General features: G+C 44.4%; 1 gene segment (V, D, J or C); it reads right to left on the bottom strand.

Moving 5' to 3' along the window:
* Positions 1–3,921: 3,921 nt before the first annotated feature.
* LOC134463761 (Ig lambda chain C region-like) overlaps positions 3,922–25,172 on the bottom strand; it is a 56,077-nt gene continuing 34,826 nt past the window's right edge. Inside the window, 1 exon segment of the C gene segment in view lies at positions 3,922–4,405. Coding sequence covers positions 4,104–4,405 — 302 coding nt within the window.

Genomic DNA, 25,172 nt, shown 5'->3' with positions numbered 1-25,172 from the left:
TCTTGGCAACCAGGTGATTCTGAAACCTTAGTCCATGCTGATACCATCTAGCATGATTGCTTACATTTGAAAAAGAATTCCATGAATATACAATTGCCAAAATAGACTAAACAGAAAATACATTGTTTTTGACCTTTTGACCTTTAAATTTGACCCTAAAGGTCAAGTTCCGTGTTGGCAACAAGTTGATTCTGAATCCTTAGTCCATGCTGATGACTTCTGGCATGGTTGCCCACTTTTAAAATCTTTTTTTTAAATCAAATTTTAACTAAATTAACGGTTATTTGACCGTGGTTGACCTTTTGACCTTCATATTTGACCTTAAAGGTCAAGTTCCGTGTTGGCAACCAGGTGATTCTGAAACCTTAGCCCATGCTGATAACTTCTGGCATGGTTGCCAACTTTTAACAGAAAATGCCATCAAACATATATTTTTGGGGCATGGCAGGCTGACTAAACAGTAATGTCCAGGCTGAGGATGCAGGAGTTTACTACTGTCAGAGTTACCACTATATCAACAGTAAAGATGTGTTCACACAGTGATAAAGCGCCATACAAAAACCTCCCTCAGTCAGGCTCCACATGACTGCACTGCTGCTGCTGGAGCTCACTGCAGGTGCTGTGAGGTAGTGTCTGTCTGTCTGTCTGTCTCTGTCTCTGTCTCTGTGTGTGTGTCTCTGTCTTTCTCTCTCTCTCTCTCTCTCTCTCTCTCTCTCTCTCTCTCTCTCTCTCTCTTTCTCTCTCTGTCTCTCCCTCCCTCCTGTCTACTATTGTACATTAGCCTGTTGCCAACAGAAACCTAGAGCAGCTCATAAACTCCTCTTCTGTGATGGCTGCAAGTCTTGAACTCCATCCAGATTCACTGGCAGTGACTTCACTCTGACCATCAGTAACATCCAGGCTGAGGATTCAGGAGCTCAGAGCTGGTGCTGTGGGGTACGACTGTGTGTGTGTGTGTGTGTGTGTGTGTGTGTGTGTGTGTGTGTGTGTGTGTGTGTGTGTGTGTGTGTGTGTGTGTGTGTGTGTGTGTGTGTGTGTGTGTGTGTGTGTGTGATGTTAAGTGGTTCACATGTGTTTAAAAGCAGCATATAGTCCTGCATATATATGACATGGTGCAGTAATAAGAATAAGAAGTTAGAATACCATAAATATTTGGACATCTGCGCAATTTTTATCTTTTTGGTGCTGTACACCATCCCAATGTATTTGAACTGAAACAAACAAAATGTACAATAACTGCAGACTTTCAGCTATAATATGAGGATGTTTGCGTCCAAATTGGGTGAACTGTGAAGGACTTATGACAATTTCTATCAGTGCCTCCCAATTTTTAAGGGACCAAAAGTAATTGGACAGTTTAGTATTTATGCATCAAAATTTCACATTTTGATATTTGGTTGCAAATACTTTTACTTGGTGGCTCCCACATGATGGTTTGGGTCATTGTCCATCTGCACTGTGAAACATTGTCAAATGAGTTCAGAACCTAAGGTTTAATATGATATGATAATATAGCCTGAAAATCTTCAGAATTCACCCTGTGGCTTTTGTCAGTAGTCGTTACCATCAATAAATACAAGGGGAACATCATATTTATTGTTTTGATGTAGTAAAGAATAACACACACCTGACTGGAGAAAAGCTGAGCAGCCTACTGTCCAATTACTTTTGATCCCTTGCAAAGTGGGAAACACATACAAAAACTGTTGCTATGTCAATCCTGTTGATGCGATTTGGATGTTCACACCCTCACATTAATGCTGAGTTCATGCACAGCTTGTTTGTTTTATTTCAAATCCATTGTGGTGGGGAATAGGTTGGAAAATGACGATAATTGTGTCGCTGTCCAAATATTTCTGGCCCTAACTGTATATTCAGTACAAGTACCATTTCCCTTGTTGATGTGTAAGCTAAATCAAACACACTNTTAGCAGAGATATTCTATAGAGATATGCCAACATAATAGGTTTCTATGGGCACCTAACGCGACCAGGTTCTGGTCTGCCTAAAGGGGCGTGTCATAATGCTCCTAGCATTGAATAGAACAGTCCTTAGGTCTGCCTAGGTCTGCCTAAGGGGGGCCATAATAGAACCAGGAAACAATGGGCCAATGGAACCTCTCTCTCTCTACTCTCTCTGCTATTAGGGCATGAGTGGATACATAACATTTATTCATGCATTTCATGTGATATTCCCAATCACAGTAGCAAAGCAGCACGAGGGAGCTGCAGGGGCTTCAGCACCATGGACAGCAGCAGAAGAGAGAGTGCAGGTGGAGTAGAGTGGACACAACCAAGAGGAGCCAAAGGGGGCAGTGCTGATCCCAGAACAGCAGTGTGGAGGATGGACTCATCTGGAGCAGCAGACAGAGGAATACATGTGAAAGCACAAACTCTACTAGTGTAGCTCCCCAAAGCCCTATTGTTATGATAAATCCCACTATGTCCATCTGACGAGAGCCAGATTACTGTTTACCCCTATCACAGTCTGATAAGTAGTGGCCTTTAACATAACTAAATAAAATATCATCCATATCCCTCGCCTTGCAGCTGTGGTACAGAATGTCCCCCCAATTACTTTGCTACACTGACATGTTGGCTTCTCTCTGCTACATGTACAGATAAAGGCAGGCAGCTTCCTATTGGTTCTCTGGAGACAGTGGGGATACAGAGTTACTAGTTAGAGCTCCACTCTCTGGATTTGGGGAACATGAGAAAGTAGAGTGTAGATATACTGTGCCCAATTTTAAATTAATTATCACATTATGCTGTGAAATGTTGACTAGTTATTGTGGAAGACATCTTAAAAAAAAGAATTGTATCACTGCAAAAGATATGAACTCTTTTGGTAGAATTAGCAGTAGCATTACCTTTAAAAAAGCAAATGAAGACATTTTAGGGGATAATAAAGGCCTACTGTTCTAATAGGATAATGCACACACACACTAGGATTGATCACATGAGGCTGTCACACTTGATGACGTCACTGCAAGAATAAGGTCAGGCCTAGATCTCTTACCACAAATGTAAGCCTACACTTCCAAGGAGCAACCCAGCATGACACGTGGTGCCTGGTAGTCTGGTCCTGATCCTGTTCAAGTATCTCCCCCTAGTGGATGATATCAGGAATAACATGCCACCTCATGTGGGCTCTGCTCTTGCACTAGCACTGAGATGGTAGAGGGCATAATCAGCAACATGCAATACCTGTAGAAAATACAGAGTACACGTATAACAAAGTCATGGGAAAAACATGGGAATAATCTTTCCAAAAAAATATTAAACTTTAGTGAACCGGCAAGGGTTTATAATAACATTACAGTAGAGAGAGCTTTTGGATAGTGCACTGTGCTTGAGTGTGACTCTCTCTACCCCCCCCCCCCTCTCTCTCTCTCTCTGTGTGAGGTAGGCTACTCTATGGGAAAGTGAAAGAGTGACTAAGCACAGATGTCTCAGGGCAGTTTGTGAACCCAGGAAACAGTGCACTCTGTGGGAGAAACTAGTATTTGCATTGCCAGGCTTGAGTGGGTCTGCTAGTCCCAGAATAGAGCAGCACTACTGCCAGATGTTCAAGAGTTCCCACGAGATTTCAAAAAGGCGGCATTAGTATCATGACTTTTTAAGAGAATGGTAGATAAATTGTGTGTAGGATGGAAATATGTAGTTGATTTTTTAATGCACTGTCATTACACGTACATATATGAATGAGGTTGTGGAGGGAAAAGAACAGTTTTTTTGAATGTCTGTTTTTATGTACTTTCATTCTTGAGAGCCAGTTAAATTCAGAAATTAAACCAACATACTGGGTTAGTTACTGCAGGCCCAGGTCCTCCTTTTGATCATTTAAACATTTTAAATACAAAAGGAATGACAACATTAAGTCTACGATCTGATTGACTTTCTTTATTAAGAAATAGTCAACTTCCAGAGGGCATCAAAGCAACAAGAACTTCAAATTGTCAAATGATATGACAGAATAAAAAAATGGATGATTAAAGAAAAAGTCCCTCAGAGCTGCACATGCACAGAGGGAGGAAGAGAGGAAGAGTCCCTATCAGACACACTCTAAATCAGAATAATGACATAATGACATTAAAGCAGAGCCTAGGAGCAGTCTGATTTCTTCAGGATCTTGGTGACAGTCTGGGAGCCCCGTGTTGCCTGGCAGGTCACTGGGACGTCCTGGGTCCACTCCTGGAGAGGGAGGGTCAGGGTGCTGCTCCAGCTGTACAGGCCGTCCTTCTGTGGGCCCCAGAGACTGGTCTCCCCGCTCCTGCTGCTCCCCGCTACAGACCAGCTCAGGCTCCAGTCGGACGGGAAGCCTCCGTTAGCCAGGCACATGAGCGTGGCGGTACTCCCACTGGTGTCCAGGGGGGGCAGCACTGTCAGCTTGGGAGTGGTGTCACCTGGGGAATGAAGACAAGAGGCACAAAACGAGATAAAAAGGTGATGACTTGAAACACATCAAAACCAGAATCATAACGAAGCACAAGAATATTTGTCAGCCAGTATAACAGATCAATCAACATGATCTCCAAAAATTCTGTGCTCCTGGACACGGATGTTAAGGACACAAAATCCGTGTCCAGGAGCACGGATTTTGCCAAAATTCCGTGCTCCTGGACACGGAATTATTTTCCGTGATGGACACACAGAAGTGCTCTCTATACTCCCACAGCTCTATGTTTCCACAGTCTTGTGTTTTCTCAGGATTTTTCTAATTTCAAATATTTTGTCTAAAAAAAAAACATTTCTTACTTCTTACAGCTAGTTTTCTTTCATTCATTATATGAGTTTGATAACCTCGCAACCAACTGGAAAAGGTATTTCTCAAAAATATGTCTTAAATGACATATTTTTGAGAAATACCTTTTCCAGGGAATGTTTTGGTCAGGGCACAATTTAAATTGCTATAGCATTATTTTGTTTTTGATTAGCATTTGGTATGCATTTTCTAATGATAGAGTTAGCACAGTGCTGTGACACAAAATCCGTGTCCAGGAGCACGGATTTTGCCAAAATTCCGTGCTCCTGGACACGGAATTGTTTTCCGTGCTCCTGGACACGGAATTGTTTTCCGTGATGGGCACACGGAAGTGCTTTCTATAGGCTATTACCACAGCACTGTACAAAAACCTCTTCACGCTACACTGGGCCTTACTGTCTGACTGTGCCGTTACAGGCAGTTGAACATACAGCAGTGAGTAGTAGTAGTGTTGGGAGCATAGCCTACTAAATCAATTAATATTTTGGATGCTCATGGATGATTTTAGTGTTGAGGTCCTCATTTGCCATTAAAATTAATGTATTGTTTTTATTTCTAATCAAAATTCCATGTCTCAGTAACACAAACTCAAATATTTGGTTTTAGACAACATTGTTTTTTTTTCGGTCATTTTGACTGGCTATGTAGCAATGGCAGGCTTTAACTCACTGGTCTAGTTTATAATAATACATTTAACAATTACAGGGTGCAACAGTAGGCCTATGCTTAACCTCTATATGCTATCATATAACAGTTCGTAACGCTTTAATGAATACTTTCAATAATCCTACAATGTCAGTGAAATGACACACCAGGATGATAAACTGTTTGGAGTTTCCCCGAGGAACCATTCAGCACCTAATTCACCATGTGTTAAACATCTACTGATCACTGCTTCTAAGGGTTGGTCCAATTCAGTTGTGGACTGGATAACGTCTCAGTTTTGCTATTAATGGTGTCAGAGCTATGGCCCAAATAAACTTAAACATCCATGCATGTTAGTGTGTTGGCCTGGTTGTCATATCCTCTCATGGCCACCAGGGGATGGAGAACAAACACTGGTGATGAGAATGTATTGTGGGAATAGGTGGTGAAGGTATGTCATTTGCATAACCAAACTGAGAAATGTTTGACTGAGATCTTTATATGTGAGGGAGACGAGGACTGGAGCACTCAACTCTAGAGGACATTATCTGAAGAAAATTACAAACAACATCAAATTCATCTGGACTCTCCTGCTCTGTATCACAGGTAATGTGTCTCAGCAAAGAGGACTATTTGAAGAATTAAGATCATATACATAGCCTATTTTGAAAAATGGTTTTGCAATATGTTTCAGCATGCAGGGGCCAGATTACTGTGACTCAGACTCCAGTAGGGAGAGCTGTTCTTGTGGGACAAACCATCACACTCAACTGCAGGACCAGTATCTCCATGTCAAGCTGTAGCAACTGTGTCTCCTGGTACCTTCAGAAACCTGGAGAAGCTCCTAAACTGTTAATGTATTATATAAGCACCCGCTCTGGATCAACTCCCAGCCGCTTTACTGGTGGAGGATCCAGTTATGGGAGAGACTTCACTCTGACCATCAGTGATGTCCAGGCTGAGGATGCAGGAGTTTACTACTGTCAGAGTTTCCACTATCCCAACAGCAAATCTGTGTTCACACAGTGATAAAGCACCGTACAAAAACCTCCCTCAGTCAGGCTCCACATGACTGCACTGCTAACTGTGTGTGTCCACTGTGTCTCCAATAGACCTCTCTGCACCGTTTGCTTAAATTAATTTTGAAATAATAACAGCTTATTATGGTATTGATGGGCTTTGTGTCCAGCACTGCTGCAGCTCACATGGTCCATTGCATGTCATGTTACATAAGACACCTCCCATAAGAGCCTTTAGACACTGGGTCCTCTTCCATAAGCAGCTTCCATCCCCTTACACTCTCTCAGAGTACACACTGTAGGCCCACATCCATCTCCATGCCATGACCATTCAAACATCTTGAGTCTTCAACATGTTGATACAGCAGATATAATATCTCAATAGTATTGCAAAGTAGTAGAGGTGTCTGAGTCTTTAGGTTTGGGAGTAAAAGTTTGTTCAATTTTCTATTAAAATATGTTTAAAATCAAATAAAGCCTACTTTGAATTCCTCCATAACACTGCAATTGCTGCTTTAATACCAGCAGTCAGACTTATTGTGAACTACATTAATCAGTAATAATTAATCAGCCAGCTCCAGGGAAATATTTGCATGTAGATGCTGATTTGCATGACTGGATAACTACTGTCATTGGTGACATTTATGTCTTCGTGTGTTCTTATAAGAAGCTCTACAGTGTATGTGTTTGTCATCATTGAGGAGAAATAATCACACAACATGACGCCCATCTTCATGATCTTCTGGATATTTATATCCTCTTTTACAGGTAAGACATTCATTTCATTTCATATTCAACTAGAAATGAGGAATGTGACTGTGTGATAGAAGTTGATGATGTTTCTTCTCTACAGAGTCATATGGACAGGTCACTGTGACTCAGACTCCTGCAGTGAAAGCTGTTCAACAGGGAGGATCAGTCACTCTGAACTGTAGAACCAGCAGTGATGTTAATGATGCAGGGAAGTCACGTCCAGATTTATCCTGGTACCAACAGAAACCTGGAGCAGCTCCTAAACTCCTCATCTATTATGTAAAAACACTCCAGTCTGGGACTCCATCCAGATTCAGTGGCAGTGGAGATTACAGTGACTTCACTCTGACCATCAGTGATGTCCAGGCTGAGGATGCAGGAGTTTACTACTGTCAGAGTATACATAAAATCAACAGTAAATGGGTGTTCACACAGTGATAAAGCGCCGTACAAAAACCTCCCTCAGTCAGGCTCCACATGACTGCACTGCTGCTGCTGGAGCTCACTGCAGGTGCTGTGGGGTACGTGTGTGTGTGTGTGTGTGTGTGTGTGTGTGTGTGTGTGTGTGTGTGTGTGTGTGTGTGTGTGTGTGTGTGTGTGTGTGTGTGTGTGTGTGTGTGTGTGTGTGTGTGTGTGTGCGTGTGCGTGTGCGTGTGCGTGTGCGTGTGTGTGTTGAGTTAAACTGTGGGAAAATGAAACAGTGTGACTGAGCACATTTGTCTCAGGGCAGTTTGTGGGTGTAGGTGTAACCCATGAAATAGTGCACTCTGTAGGGAAAACTAGTATTTGCATTGCCAGGCTTGAGTGGATCTGCTATTCCCAGAATAGAGCAGCACTACTGCCAGATGTTCAAGAGATCCCACGAGATTTCAAAAAGGCGGCATTCGTATCATGACTTTCTAGAGAATGTGAGATAACTTGTGTCTTGGATAGAATCATGTAGAAGTAGAACTTAATGTTATGAAGAAAGCCCTAACCCAAACAGGTCTAATTTAACAGTCCATTTGGGAGCTCCAGTGACAGGTCAGTTTCCAGGGACCAGTGCTGCCCAGGTCTGCGCAAGACAGCGGCACATTAAACATGCAGCCCTACACCAAAGAGGTCCAATTTAATAAACCCTTTGGGGCAGGTGACCGTCTGGCTCCAGGGGCCTGTGCTGCCCTGTGCTGCCCAGGCAGGGATCCTCTCAGGTGGAGAAGGGAAGCACGATGGCTGCTGGGGCTTAGTAACCAACGAGCAAGGTGGGTTGTATTAAATCATCTAATAGAAAGGACTTGAATTTCACCCTTTGGTCGAAATGTAGTAGGTCCTTAGTAGTAGGCTTACTTACCACTTGCTCAGAGTTGGCATGCCCAGGTCAGACACTAAGCCTGCGTACTGGAATATCGCCCAGCACTACCCAGACAGGGAGGGATCCCCACAGGCACGGAGAGGAGAGAGGTGGTGGCTGGAGCCAGCTGGAGGCTTCCTGGAGTGGGCTGCTATTGTGGCCAGAATGAAGAACAGCTGGCGGGCCGGCTCCTGTTTGTGTGTGTGTGTGTGTGTGTGTGTGTGTGTGCGTGCGTGCGTGCGTGCGTGCGTGCGTGCGTGCGTGCGTGCGTGCGTGCGTGCGTGCGTGCGTGCGTGTGCATGAGTGCGCTAAGTTGCACAAGTCCATTAGAGCAATGAATATCCCACACACAAATGTAAATAGCTTCAAACATTTTCAATTATTGGTGTTTTTTTAACTTTCAAATTTCCAATACCTGTACATGTCTGATGACTAAGGTCACCTCCAAAAAATAAAAAAATAAATGAACACATAACAAGTAAATAAATACATACATACATACATACATACATACATACATACATACATACATAAATAAATACATAAATAAATAAATAAATAAATAAATAAATAAATAAATAAATAAATAAATAAATAAATAAATAAATAAATGAATGAATGAATGAATGAATGAATAAATAAATAAATAAATAAATAAATAAATAAATAAATAAATAAATAAATAAATAAGCATCTTCATAGATGGGCCTCTTTAGCAGGGCAAATGTTCAGTCTGTGGAGGACCAAAGCCAAGTTTTGCCAGGCAGCCATCATTACAGCCTGCTCTTGTAAAAGCACTTGCTCATATTCTGAAGCCAGCCTGGTCTAACGACTTTACCAGTAGTACACATAATACCACTCACTCACTCACTCACTCTCTCTCTCTCTCTCTCTCTCTCTCTCTCCCTCTCTAGATAGATAGATAGATAGATAGATAGATAGATAGATAGATAGATAGATAGATAGATAGATAGATAGATAGATAGATAGATGGACGGACGGACGGACGGACGGACGGACGGACAGACAGACAGACAGACTAATACACATGCATTCTTTAGCCGTGAGAAGCCTCCCTTCCTGCACTGGTCTGCCAACTACTTCCTCTCAAAACAAAGGTGTCTACATTTTTCACACAGACAAAAAGCATTCCATCTGTACAGTATGTCTCAAGTGGGTTTGTGCAACATTACATTTGTACTATATAAATGCACGGAGACAGTTTGTAATGGTAGTATTGCTGTGTGGAAATATAATCCACTGTTCTCATGCATGCACACGCACGCACACACACACACACACACAGGGGCGTAGCACCACATTTGGGGGCCTAGGAACGACCTCTTCCATGGGCCCCCCTACACACAGCCCAACCTAACCCCCCCCCCCCCTACCTCCTGATATCGTCATCCTTCTTGCCTTCCTCGGAATACCCCTCTATGCTGTCCTCTCCTTCACTTGAATCATCCTCATCTTCAGTCATATGACATAGGCTAACAGACATAATAACAATATAAAATGTCTTAATCTTTCACATTACCAGTTATGAAACATAGGCTATCATATTCATATGGATGACTTTTCATCACTTCATCACTATGGTGTGAGGGGGAGGAGAGACTGGTAGGCCTACATCTCTCTTCTCAATGCTTTCAGCTATAACGGGCGTTGTCAGATGGTCAGAGACATGTAACCAGAGCTTTCCTATTTAGAGTGTTGAGACCGCAAAATAAAAGCAGAATGAAAGTTCAAGACTGACAGCTGTTCGCACCGCCACCTTGACATTGGCAACTGATGAACATGACGTCGATTAATATTCATATCGTTACGAGGACAGAGTCAATCTGCAAATTTGATGACCAGGGCGGGCTGCATTGCACCCGGTTGAGAAACTGCTTTTATTCAAGACTAGGATATTAGCTAAAATAGGCTCACCTTCTCTCAAGTTCACACCATTTGCACCTGCTGCGACAGGGGTCATCTTTCACGTCCGTGAATTTTTCTGAAATTGAGTGGGATTCATTTTACAAATAGCTTTGCTATCATTTGGACATTTGAACCAACATCGACCCATGTTGGTCTTTTGGGACACTTATGAATATATCAAAGACACGTATGGGTTATATCACAATGATAGCCAACAAAATTAGATTTTTTTCATTTGACTTCGGCTATCACAGAAGGCCACACGGAATGGGAATGGGATAGGCTTAACCAGTTATCCTAGGCTAGGCTGCAATTTTGACATTTTGGCTCACCTTTTTTGCAAGAAATCAGCTGCAGTTGCTTTCATTGTGTTTACCCTGTCTCTCTTGCCTTTCTATTCTTTTTTGTGAAAGCCTGGTGTTTTAGATGTCGTTCATTGCTAACCGGCAGCTGCGTTTAATGCATAATATTGAAGTGAGTGAGTGTTGATTCCGCATATTGTAGAATCAAAAGTCCGCGAGCGGGCGGACTGAACCAATGCGTGATAATGGGGGTGTCCGATAGAATATAGCCTATTTGCAGGTTAGTATATCCAATTCAACAGATGTATTTCCAGAGAACATTGGAATTACATAGGCTAAATTGCCAACATGTATTGACATTATTTTTAAAATAATTACATTTTAAAATAATGTTTTTTTTAAAAAAGGAAAGAAGAAAATTATTTTCCATTGGAGGGCCCCCGGTGGGCCCCCCAGGTGGTCTGGGCCCTAAGACTGAGTCAGGGTTTTCCCCCCCCTGTTCGACGCCGCTGCGCACACACACGCACAGCTTCCCTCAGAATGTTTCTTATCAGTATCAGCAACAATTGCCATAAGAGAAACCAGTCCATGTCTCCCTGGCACACAATCAATACCATCATTTCTGACATTACTTATACATAGGATCAGGTTGGGGGGGCCAGCAACCAACAATGTAGAATGATTTCTACGGGTGAGTGAACCATACTCACTCTAGGCCAGGCACGTGCACTCCAATACGCAGTGCTTAATTTGAGGGGGAGCAAGGGGGAGCTAGCTCCGGAACCTCAGACGAGAGCTCCGGAACCTTGGATGGAACCTCATGGAAATACATCACAGATCCCCCTCGGGGGGGAGCCACCCATCCTCTGCGCTCCAGGACCTCCCACTTGACAAATTAAGCACTGCCAATACGGCAGGGAAGGCACAGCCTCACCAGCTCCAGATGAGAATGATGAGATGCAGTAAATTTGAATAATAGTAACAATAACAGCGATTGTTTTCGAGCATCTGCACCATAACTACAATTTGAGCAGTATGTAAACAGTTTCACTCATTTTCAATAATTTCCGAGGCCAAAATCGTAATATTTGCCCATTTCATGTCAAATTGCTCCGAATACGCTGAATTTGGGCCAGATCTGAACTGGCCTCACCCCGGATTGCGCAATCCCTCGTTAACAAGTTTGAGCGCATGCGCCATGTTGCTCGTTCTGTGAATGCAACCTGGTAATATTGTATTAAACGTTTTTATACACTTAATAGAAGTATGTATGGTGTGCCCTCATTTCCTGATATTTTTTAAATATTTTCTACGTGTGATTATCATTTCTTTACTCTGGACGCTTTTGCATAACGCCCACTGAAAGATACAATGGTGAGGCGAGCAGTAGCCTGGCCGCAGACTCCTTCTGGTGTTGAGAGTCTTGCTGGACAGTTACGTCATAGCGAATCTGAAGTTCACAATACAGTCAGTCGGTGTTGTTGGCTAGCTTGTTCACTTTGACTGCTACAAGTGGATTTCATAACGAAACTAAGAGCATTCTCAAAGTTGGATTTCCAAGGGGAAAATATGTGATAAATAATGGAGGACCGACAGAGCTGAAGGGTTTACTGCAGGTGACCGGTCAGAGGATTATAACTACCCGATCATTTCAAAGTGAGTGGTACAACAGAAAATATTTGTTGTTTCCCCTGTGTCTTGTTTGCAACCGGCGAGAATGTGTGGAAGACCATTCGCATGGGATTTTACGACTAATCAATTTACTAAGGACTAAGGAGCCTCACGAAACACAAATCCTCGCGGCTACTCATATTCAATGCCAAATTGCTTTGGACGTTTGGGGCGACGTTTGGGGCTTTGGATGAACAGCACCGGCTAAAGTAACGTTAGCATGCACAACGCCCCACAACGCCTTCACAAAGTGAAGGAAAAGAGCGGCGCATGGACCTGATGTAGGAGTTCAGGTAAGACCAATTTCCTGTGTGTGAAGCCTGTGTTTGTGAGACCCGTGGGGAGAGAGAGAATCCTCCGTGATTCTGTCCGGTGTGGTAGCTTTTGTGATGGGCACCGAATTCTCATGTGCCCGGTAACTGTTTGTAAAGTTGAGTACAGGGTACCGTTGAGGTAAATCAAATATACCCGTGTAACTACAAGACTCTGATTTAATTCCAAGGTGTAGGCATAACAGTCCCAAAATATTTGGTGACCATATCGAAGCTTGTGTAATATCTGTTTACGTTGACATTCGCTTCCTGCCACACCTTTGTCCCACATCGCTTGCCGTAGCCTCGTACAAGTAGATGTAGGCCTACATTTGCACGAGAATCCAGTGCGTATCACAAAAGCCATCACACCGGTTTGTTCGCCGTGGTGCTCAGCGGTCTACAGGCGCGGAGTGGCCATCGGGAGATCGGGGACTTGTCCCGGTGGGCCGCGGCCGCGAAATATATTATAGCGGCCGCATTATGTTCTCAGCCGGCCCCAAAGTGTTTAGCCAGAGACGTTCTTAATGCAGAACAGAGAATTTTTGGTTTGGCCACATTATGTTCTCAGCCGGCCTTAAAGTATTTTTCTATCTCTACGAAAATTGACTAACTACAATTTTGTTCTCATTTAACATGAAGTTGACTCACCACTATATATACCGTCTACCCGACCGCAATACCTCAGTGACGGTGTCAAACAGTAAATTGGCCACACCCCTTCACTACTGATAATGTTCATACACCGTAGATCGCGGAAGTTTACTAGATCTTAGTAACATAGTTTCGTTTTCAGTATTTCAAGAACCTGTGATATTTAGATTGGTTACCAAGGAATGGAAATATTAGTAAGTTGTGATTTATTTTCCGATTTCCACATGACTGTTACAGTTTACAGTCTGCCAGTCCAGATTCACTTGCTCTGTGGTTATTGACTTGGGTTACGAACAGACTCCACCAAGTGGTAAGTGTAACATTTATATCAGGCACCTTTACAGGCACCTGTCAAGTGTAAGTGTGGGGTCCTGATTGAGAGGCATTTGACGTTCGCTGCGTCAAGCCGTCAGTCTTCTGAATAATAAATGAACATCAGCCACAGCTCCGCGAGTACCTGTTTTTATTATAATTATACAAGCACGACATGGTGTCAGAATAATGGACGTAACCGGAGTACCCTCGCCCAAAATCAATTGGGACGCGCCTGATCTTCCCGGGGAGTGGAAGAAGTTTAAACAGCATGTGGAGCTGATGTTTTCGGGACCGCTACGGAGCAAGAGCCAGGTCGAGAAATGTAGCTACCTGCTACTCTGGGCGGGAGAAAAAGGTAGAGACATTTACAATTCATGGACGTTGACTGATGAAGCCGCAAAACTACTTAAAACATACTATGACGAGTTTGAGAAGTATGTATTGCCCAAGAAAAACACAATCTTTGCTAGATACAAGTTTAACGAAAAAGTGCAGGGAACCAACGAAAGTCTAGAGCAGTTCATCACCGAGCTAAAGCTGCTAGTCAAAGACTGTGCCTACGCAAATGATGACGAAATGGTCAGAGACCGAATCGTATTTGGCGTACAGTCTGCCAAAGTCAGAGAAAAGTTGCTAAATGAGGGATCGGAGTTAACGTTACAGAAAGCTACTGACATCGCCAGGTCCCATGAATTCGCCCAGGCACAAACTCGCGCCATCGAAGCTAACGTTAGCAACATGACGATCGCGCGTGATCCGGTCGTACATTCTGTGCAGAGGCAGCAGCAAGCAGCCACGAGAAGGCGTCCCAGGCTTGAAGAAACCGAGCGCGATAGACCTAGCGAGAGGAGCAGGGATTACGGCAGGAACTGTGGATACTGTGGAGGGAAAGCACACAGAGACATAGAACAGTGCCCTGCCAGAGGAAAGCAATGCGCCAGATGTGGGAAAACTAATCACTTTGCAAGAGTGTGCAAGTCTACTACGAGAGGGAAAACAGTACATGCAGTGAATGACGACGACGACGAGGGTGAGTCAGAGGAACTGTATGTAGATGCCGTCACGAAAAGTGGACACCCTCGAGAATCGGAACAAGCATTCGCAGACATACACATTGGGGAGAAGCGCACAGTTTTGAAATTTAAATTAGACACAGGGGCCCAAGTCAATGTCATTCCACTGAATGTATTTGACCAGTTGAAATCTGAATGCAGGCTGCGCCTACAGCCCACAATGCGCACACTGACAGGATATGGGGGACAGGTGCTTGCCGTTAAAGGCCTGTGCAAAATTCGCAGTGCTTACAAGAAGAACAGCATGATGTTGGACTTTTATGTAGTGGACACTAGGGCACCGCCTGTCCTAGGTCTAAACGCCTGCCTGGATTTAGACTTAATTAAGCTAGTGTTATCTATTGGCACACCACTCGACCAGAAGGCCATTAGGGAGGAGTTCGCAGATGTTTTCAAAGGCATCGGGCTCTTTCCTGGTGAATGCACAATACACGTTGACCCAGCCGCAACCCCCGTGGTATGCCCACCAAGGAGAGTTCCGTTGGCGCTGCGCAGCCGGCTAGAGGAGGAGCTGCAACACATGGAGGACACCGGAATCATTGCCAAAGTGACTGAGCCAACCGAATGGGTCAACGCGCTTGTTGTTGTGGAGAAGCCGCGTACAGGACGGCTCCGAGTCTGCCTCGATCCCAGGGACTTAAACAAAGCCATCAAGCGACCCCACTACCCTCTTCCTACATTAGAAGACATCACCCCCAAGCTAGGGGGTGCCAAGTACTTCAGTGTGTTGGATGCACGTTCGGGGTACTGGGCAATCAAGCTCTCCACAGAGTCATCCAAACTTACCACCTTCAACACGCCATTCGGGCGTTACCGCTTCCTGCGGCTACCCTTCGGACTCATCTCAGCCCAAGATGAATTCCAGAGGAAGATCGACGAGACATACCAGGGGCTCGAGGGCGTGGTGGCAATCGTGGATGATGTCCTGGTATACGGTGCAACCAAGGAGGACCATGATCGAAACCTCCGCGCCATGCTGTAACGATCACGTGAGAAGGGAGTTCGCCTCAACCCGGAGAAAGCGATCATCGGTGCCACTGAGGTCAGCTACTTCGGCCACTGCCTCTCAGCTGAGGGCATCAAGCCAGACCCAGAAAAAATCACAGCCATCAAGATGATGAAACCACCACGAAACCGGGCCGAACTAGAGACAGTGCTGGGGATGGTCAATTACCTGGCAAAGTTTGCACCCGGTCTATCCGAGACCAATGCGCCGATGCGCCAGCTACTGAAGCAGTCCAGTGAATTCCTGTGGGACGCACAACACGATGCTGCGTTCCAAAACATGAAAGACATCATCACCAGAGAACCAGGGCCAGTCCTCGCCTATTTCGACACCAAGAAAGAGCTCACCATACAAGTGGACGCTTCCAAATACGGCCTGGGTGCCGTGCTGCTACAAGATGGAAGACCCCTCAGCTATGCATCCAAGTCACTCACAGACACTGAGGTGAATTACGCACAAATTGAGAAGGAAATGTATGCCATACTATTTGGACTAAAACGCTTTCACCAATATGCATACGGCAGGCATGTCACTGTTGAATCTGACCACAAGCCACTGGAGTCGATCATGAAGAAGCCACTGGCAGCCGCCCCCCCGAGGTTGCAGCGGATGATCCTCCAGCTACAAAAATACAGCTTCACCATCATCCACCGTCCTGGTAAGGATATACCTGTCGCCGACACCCTCTCAAGGAAATCACTTACATCGGATGACAACAGCCTCAGTGAGGGGATGGATGCACAAGTACACACCGTATGCAGCAGCCTACCGGTGAGTGACAACCGACTGAAGGAGATCCAAGTTGAAACTGAGAAAGACGAACAGCTGACACTGCTGGAGAGAGTCATACAAGAAGGCTGGCCTGACGAGATACAGAGCTGCCACCAGAGCGTCAGAGAGTTTTGGAACCATCGTGACGAGCTGTCAAAAATGAATGGTATTCTCTTCAAGGGTGAAAAAATCATCATCCCTGGCAGCCTTCGGGACAGCATGCTGGAAAAAATCCACACAGGTCACTTGGGCATGGAAAAAAGCAAACAGCGGGCACGTGATGTCATGTTCTGGCCCGGAATGTCCAAGACCATTGAGGCGATAGTAAAGGACTGCGAAATATGCAGAGAACGCCAAGCAGCAAACCAGAAAGAGCCCATGCTGTCACACAAAATTCCAGATAGACCATGGCAGAACGTGGCAACAGACATATTCGTATGGAATGGTGAGAATTACCTTGTAACAGTCGATTACTACAGCAGGTTTTTTGAGCTAGATAGACTTACCACCACAACATCAGCAGCAGTGATCCACAAGCTGAAAGCAGCTTTTGCCAGGCATGGCATTCCAGAGATCTTAATTTCTGACAACGGCCCCCAGTATTCATCAAAAGAGTTTGAATTCTTTGCCCACTCGTGGGAATTCCAGCACCTCACCTCCAGCCCGCATTACCCACAAAGCAATGGCCTTGCAGAAAGGACGGTGCAGACTGCAAAAGCACTGATGGAGAAAGCAAAAGCAGCGCAGAGAGACCCCTACTTAAGTATCCTTGAATACCGAAACACACCGGTGGACAACTTCAAATCCCCGTCACAACTACTGATGAGTCGCAGACTCCGATCGGTCTTACCAAACACCAACAGACAGCTGCTGCCCGAAGTCGTCGACTACGGAGAGGGGAAGGAGAAAAGACAGCAGAGACAGCGACACCAAAAGAGGTACTACGATCGATCATCCAAACCACTGTCCCAGCTACGCAGTGGAGAGCACATCAGGGTACAAGAACAGGGCCGCTGGAAACCAGCCGTCGTGATTCAGCAAGCTGACACAGCACGGTCATACCTCCTCCGCACCGCAGGTGGAGAGGTGTACCGTAGAAATCGACGCCACCTTCGGACCCTGTCAGACACGGCGCAGGCGAGCGAAAGCAGTACACCTGACACACCACGCGCAACTGAAGAAGAGCCATCCCCATACTCACCTGACGCAGACACTCAGACACCGGAACCGCTGACCAGGCCAATGTCATACCACACAAAGTCCGGGCGTGAAGTCAAGACACGCTCGGTCATGGATTTGTGACACGAAAAGGGGGAAGCCGGATTGCTGCCCTGAAAAACATACTTACCTGACACACACACACACACACACACACAAAGGGTGCACGCCGAACGCTGCCCTGAAACACATCCCTGACACACACCACATGGATCGCTGCCCTGAAACATACTTGCCTGACACACACACACACACACACACAAACAAAAGGGTGCACGCCGAACGCTGCCCTAAAGCACACATGCCTCACACACACACCACGCAAGTATATACTTACCGGAGAGCACCATCAGACTGAAGACAATCCAAAAAAAAAAAAACACTTGGCGGATCGCTGCAGTATTTTTGTTAAAAAAAAAACAAAACAAAAACAAAAACAAAAAACAAAAAAAAAGACAAGAAAGAAGGAAAGAAAAAAGCATATTGATACAGGGTGTTTGCATTCCCTTGAATTGTTGTTTACATTTTTGTGTTTTGCAGGCCTACATATCTATACGGTATGATTGCTTTTCCAATGTTTTATAACTTCAGCCAGGAACTTGAATGTTGTTTGAATATTGAATGTACTCAAGAGATTAACTGAATTGATTTTAAATGACTTCATAGTGCTTGTGTATCATTGTGTTCATTGTTCTGTTTTCTTCCAAAAAGAGGAGGATGTAACATTTATATCAGGCACCTTTACAGGCACCTGTCAAGTGTAAGTGTGGGGTCCTGATTGAGAGGCATTTGACGTTCGCTGCGTCAAGCCGTCAGTCTTCTGAATAATAAATGAACATCAGCCACAGCTCCGCGAGTACCTGTTTTTATTATAATTATACAAGCACGACAGTAAGGAGGTGAACTGCAGCTAAGCAGGAAAACACGTTGTACATGTTTTGATGGCATTGGTTTGTTAGAACTAGCGGTAGGCCTATATCTCCTTACAGTCGAAATAATGTTATATCATACATATATTTATATGTGGCACATTTAGGATGTAGCCTATGTAATGTCTGAAGAAATGGAACAAAATAATTACTACACAAGATTCTAATGTGAGCAGTGCTAAACTGTGGATTAAAATGTAATTGCAAGAAACAAAGACATTTGCTGCGACGAAGACAGCGTTTTAACCCTAAAGCGACCAACTGGGGTCATTTATGACCCCGGGCACATATTTTCATACACCATTTCTGCAATTTTCATCATTTCATTTGTCAATACATATGTTGTGCATGTTGTGAATGCTTTTCGTGAGATTTGGACCATCTATAGAGGATTTATAACCAAAATACCTCTGGGGTAATTTATGACCCCGAGAGGATCCATGAGATACTCAACATTATAATGGCCATTGTTGTTGTAATTTTCAAACTCTGATTTTTGTATTTTGTTTCTTTGAGCAAGCCATGGTCAGCAGACTTAAAATATTCATAATATAAACATTTATAGTATTATAATATAATATATTATTTAAATAAATAGGGCACCCCTGCGATAGCCAACGAAGCATATTGTGAGGGCACCCAGGTAGCATTTCCTCTGTTATTACGCCATATTTGTTGATATCATGGCACAGTGCTCCTAGACACATGATGAGAACATGAAATGGAAGTCATCCTGATGAACAAAGAGGGAGGAAACAAGTCATCAGTGTAGAAATCAATGGCGTTTTTAGAATTTTCCTTATTTTATGGCTATACAAAGGCTGAAGCATCAGTTGAATCATTTATTTGCTCACCTTTTCACAGCTACAATGTCCAGAAAAAGTTTCAGAGAAATTTTGAGTGTGCATAAGGTTATATGTTTGAGACATGGTTTTTGTGTTGTACTGTGTACTTCATAAAGTATATAAATGGACCGGAGACAGGACGTACGTTTAGTGCCTTTATCTGGTAGTAGAAACTCAACACACTGCGCATGCGCGCATGATACATTCAATATCACTACATCTCCCCCTTTTAATCCAATGCTTTAAAGCTGTTTACAAAATCAAGAATTATATCTTTTCAAGCAGATACTATTATTTACTTACTGCAGATCTTACTTAACTCAGGTAGGGGGTGCTATAGTTACATTAACTTCAGACTTAACATAACTCTTCAAAATAAACTCTGAATGTTAATATTCTGCATCTCATTATCCATCTCATTCTTCTCTCCTCTTTTTTTTTTTGAAAACAATACTGCAACATTTAAACTCATAACACAAAAGAACCTAACTGAGAGGCAGGGTGGACTACCTGGTCCTCTCTGTTGTGGTATGGAGGTTTATTCTGCTCCGTGTATACACACAACACTTTTCTACAAGTTCAGTCTTTGGATGGGCTTGACCGCTCTGCCCACTCTGGTGCGTATCCCTGGATCTGGAGTGGTCGATGGCGAAGGCACAACTCTCAAATGAGAGCGGTTTCTTCTGAGACTGCCATTCGAAGTGTCAACGACGTATGACCTCGGCGTCGCTGCTGATCCGGAAACTACTCCAGTGCGTGGTATGTTCTTTATCCAGACTCTCTGGCCTGGCTGGAGCGGTTCCTTCTCCTTCGCTCTGTGTCGGGTGTTGTATCCCTCAGCCTGTTTTCTCTTAAGCTCCTTGTCTTTCAACTCGAAAGCTTTCAGGTCTGGCCATGCTGGTGTGAGGGTGCTTGGACACACTGGGAGAGGTGTCTGAATGTTACGCCCCATTAGGAGCTGTGCAGGCGATGCCCCATGAGCGAGAGGGGTCGCTCTGTATGCCATTAGTGCTTTGTGAGGGTCCTCATTCTTTTGCAACAGGGCTTTCACCGTTCGAACAGCACGTTCTGCTTCCCCGTTGCTTTGGGGGTAACGGGGGCTACTGGTCAGATGCTGGAAGCTGTAATCTTTAGCAAACTCAGCAAACTCTGTTGCTGAAAACTGTGGGCCGTTGTCGCTGATGAGAGTGTCAGGCACTCCATGACGGCTGAAGATGGCTTTCATTTTCTGAATGACAGCTGACGCCAGGGTGCTTGTGAGGTTAGCGACCTCAATGAATCGGGAGTAGTAGTCAATGACCACTAAGTAGTGACCCTTCTTCCATTCAAACAGGTCGGCGGCTAGCTTTTGCCACGGGCGTGATGGCAAGGGTGTGGTCAGGAGAGGTTCTGGTGCATTGTGACTTTCCTTGACACAAACATCACAGTTGCGTACTCTTTCTTTTATCTGACTTGTCAGACCTGGCCACCATACTGCTTCTTGAGCTCTCGCCATACACTTCACCATTCCTTGGTGGCCCTGATGAAGTTTCCAAAATGCTCTTTTGCATGCTTGCTGGAATCACAATTCTTTTTCCCTTCATCAGGAGACCATCAGCCATGAACAGGTCATTTCTGTACTGCCAGTAGGACTTCAGCTGTGGGGCAGAGCTCAGTCTGTCCCAACCTGTGCGGATGAGAGAAGACAGCTGCGCACACACTGGATCCTCTTCCTGGGCTAGCCTAATCTGGATCAGTTTCTCTGGCGATGCGGGCAGTTGCTGAATGATTTCGTTGATGTGAGCTCTCACGTCACTCTGGAGCACGAGATCCTCCTCTCTCACTGCATCTTGAAGGGGGGCTCTTGAAAGAGCATCTGCTGCTATGAGATTTTTGCCCGGAATGTGCACAATGTTGTACGTGAACCGCAGCAGTCTCAATCTGAAGCGCAGCACACGAGGGGGAATGTCATCAAGTGCTCTTGTGCTGAGGAGACTCAACAAGGGTTTGTGGTCTGTTCGGATCTGAAAGTGCAGGCCCAGGAGATAGGTTTGAAACCTTTCACATGCCCATGTGATGGCCAGGGCCTCTTTTTCAATTTGGGCGTATCTACGCTCAGTTTCAGTCATACTTCGGGAAATAAAGGCCACTGGCCTCCACTCTCCTGATGCTTGAAGTTGTGACAAAACACCGCCCAGTCCATAGGACGATGCGTCTGCTGACACTCTCGTTGGCTTGTCAGTGCTGTATGGGGCAAGTACAGCCGATGAGCTGAGCTCTTCTTTCACCTTAGCGAAGGCTGTCTGTTGCGCTGGCCCCCATGTCCACATGTTATCAGCTTTCAGGAGGTCCCTGATTGGTCCGGTGAGCTCTGCAATGTTTGGGGAAAACTTTCCCACGTAATTCACCATGCCCATGAATCTTTTGACATCTGCCACATCCTTGGGTGGTGGCATGGCTACAATGGCCCTGATCTTGTCGGGGTCCGGCCGTATTCCCTCTCCGCTGACGATATGACCGAGGAATTTCACCTCAGTCATTGCAAACTCGCACTTGTCGTTCAGGGTGAGGCCTCTCTGCTGTAGGCGTTGCAGCACTCGATGCAGCCTTTCATCATGTTCCTGTGGTGTGGCGCCAAACACCAAAATGTCATCCGCGTGACAAACCGTTCCATCCAGGCCATCCAGCATCTGCGTCAAGCGCTTCTGGAAATGCTCGGGCGCTGAGGATATTCCAAAAGGAAGTCGGTTGAAGCAAAAACGGCCAAATGGCGTGATAAAGGTGGTGAGTGGGGCCGATTCTCTGTGCAGAGGGATTTGCCAAAAACCTGCAGTGGCATCTAGCTTTGAAAAAATTCTAGCTCCAGCTAGTTTCGCGAGCGTCTCATCGACTGCTGGGAGGATGTGTCTTTCCCTGCATACATCCTCATTTAGGCGGGTGAGGTCGACACATATACGGATTTTTCCGTTTGGCTTTGGTACTACAACCATTCCTGAGCACCATTCAGTTGCTTCTTCGATGGGCGAAATGACCCCCATTGCCTCCATCCTATTCAGCTCCTCTTGAACTTTCCCTCTTAATGGTAGAGGCACGCGGCGTGGCACCGCGAGGGCAAATGGTGTGGCGTTCTCTTTCAGTTTAATCTTGTATTCTCCCTCTAGCTTCCCTAAACCAGTGAACACTCTGGGATATTGCTTTGTGAATGCACTCTCTGTTGCAATGACGTCCACTTGAGTAAGCAAGCTGAGGTCCTGTATGGCTGGCAAGCCAAGGAGTGGAGTAGCTAGACCTGGAACAACATACACCTGCTGCTTCACAACAGAGCCCTTGTAGCTCATGTTGGCGGTGAAGTGTCCCTCTACTGTAATGGGAGTATTGCTTGGTCCACACAGTCTTTTGTTTGGAGGTGAAAGTTTCCCATGCAGTTTTGCAGAGTACATGTGTTTTGGGATGGCTGTTACTGCAGCGCCGGTGTCGAGTTTGAACACCACCTGCTGGCCATTTACTCCAATTGACTTTTTCCACACTGTGCTAGGTGCAGCAGTAGTCACTGTGCCCAAAAACAAAGTTTCCACACGCTCACTTATGTCACTCTGCTGAATTTCCTCCACTCTCATTTTAGTTTTACATAAAGCAGCAAAATGCCCCTTTTTCTGACATTTCTTGCAGTCTGCATTGCGAGCAGGACAATCTTTGAATGCATTTCCATGAAATTTTCCACACCTGCCACATTTGTCTTTTGCATTTGTGTGCACTGGTCTATGATTTGTTTTGTTTCCTTGTTGACCAGATTTTTGTTTGTGCTTGAATCTTACAGCATCCATATTTGCTCCTTCTGCACCATCCGTGCTAGTTTGTCTCAGTATGGGTTGTTGCTTTTTAATTTCCTCATTTTGACGAATTTTAGTTATTGCTTTTGTAAGCGTCAACTTTGAGTCGAGCTGTAGCCTCTCTGAGAGCGTGTGATCTTTAATGCCTACGACGAGGCGGTCTCTGATCATCTCCTCTTTGAGGTCTCCATACTGGCAATGGTCAGCTAGCTTGTGGACTGCCGTGATAAACGCCTCGGCAGTTTCACCAGGCTCCTGGCACCGTTTGTTAAACTTAGCCCTCTCGTATATCACGTTATGTTTACAGATGAAATGCTTTTCAAAAGCGTCTCTTACTTTCTGGTATTCTTTCTTGTCCGCTTCTTCCAGCGTTAAAGTGTTAAGCACATCATCAGCCGAGTCTCCCATAGTGTAAATGAGCGAATTCACTTGATACTCTTGGTCCTTTTTATCGAGACCGGCAGCTATACGGAATCTTTCAAAACGTCTGATCCAATTCGGCCATCCGGCGAAATCATTGAAATCAAATGCCTCTGGCGGGCTTATCGAAAACAAAGAATCCATTTTGTTTTACCTTCCGACGTCTTCGTCAGGTTGTGGCTACCTTGGAACGCGTTGGCTAGTTCAGCTCGAGAGAACCCCAAAACTTCTTTTTCCTCGCGTAGCCCAACTGGAAGGAAACTTCTCTCCGTTGCTTTTTTAAGCTTCTTTCTTCATAGAGACGGGTCGTCAAGTTCTGACACCATGTGTTGTACTGTGTACTTCATAAAGTATATAATAAATGGACCGGAGACAGGACGTACGTTTAGTGCCTTTATCTGGTAGTAGAAACTCAACACACTGCGCATGCGCGCATGATACATTCAATATCACTACAGTTTTGTCTATGTAAATTACCATATTCTCTGATCTTGTGATTTCATGAACCCAGAAATGTTGAGTAACCTAAAGTTTTATTGTAGAAATATCATCTATGGGCCTAATGGATAGAATTTAGATTGGTTTCTCAAAGTTTCACTTTGAGCAATTTCCATAATTAGCATAAATATACTGTATTATTATGGTAAGATTACTACAAGTGAATGGGCTAAAAAATGTAAATGATAGATATCACCATGAAACTTTCTCAGTTGATTACTGATGATGAGAGAAGAAAAAAATTTATTGGATGTTTTTTGTATTTTGATGTTTACATATGCAAATGAGGGCATACATCATATTTAGCATATACGTATGTAAGTTTGACAAATTTTTAGCAAAACAATAAAATGTTCAAATTCACATTTTTTTGCTTTAGATGAGGGACAAGTATGTGCAAGATGTAAATACATTTGAATGATCCCCCCAAAAAATTACATAATGGTATTTCTATATACAGTAAACTCCTTGGGGTCATAAATGACCCCGCTCGGTCAGATTAGTCGCAAAAACAGGCCGGTCGCTTGAGGGTTAAGGTAGGCCTACACCGTCTGGTTATTAATTTTGTTGACTTATGGTTGTGCTTTGAAGTAGCCTAGGTTTGGCTTAGTTGCTGCATGGTGGGTTTATTGCACAATGTAGACAGACTTTTTGTAAGCTATAGCCTTCTAAAAATCCCCACACTCAAAACTTTGTGCCAGTGCTCATCCTGTATTCCTGTTAAAGAGTAAAATTCTAATAGTAAGAGTCTAGGACTTGAAGTGTACTAGTGAGTACCTTATCTTTTATTGTTTTTTTTTTTAGTTTGCCTGGGCTTATATCTAGGTCATAGTGGGAGCTACCCCACTTATGCATTTTTGGTTTGTGAATTTTGTTTCTTTATAACTAGTGAAAGAGGGGCAATTACACTGTT

Source organism: Engraulis encrasicolus, chromosome 15, assembly GCF_034702125.1.
Source record: "Engraulis encrasicolus isolate BLACKSEA-1 chromosome 15, IST_EnEncr_1.0, whole genome shotgun sequence".
NCBI classification, from domain to species: Eukaryota; Metazoa; Chordata; class Actinopteri; order Clupeiformes; family Engraulidae; genus Engraulis; species Engraulis encrasicolus.
This window is presented reverse-complemented; position numbering and strand designations above follow the sequence as displayed.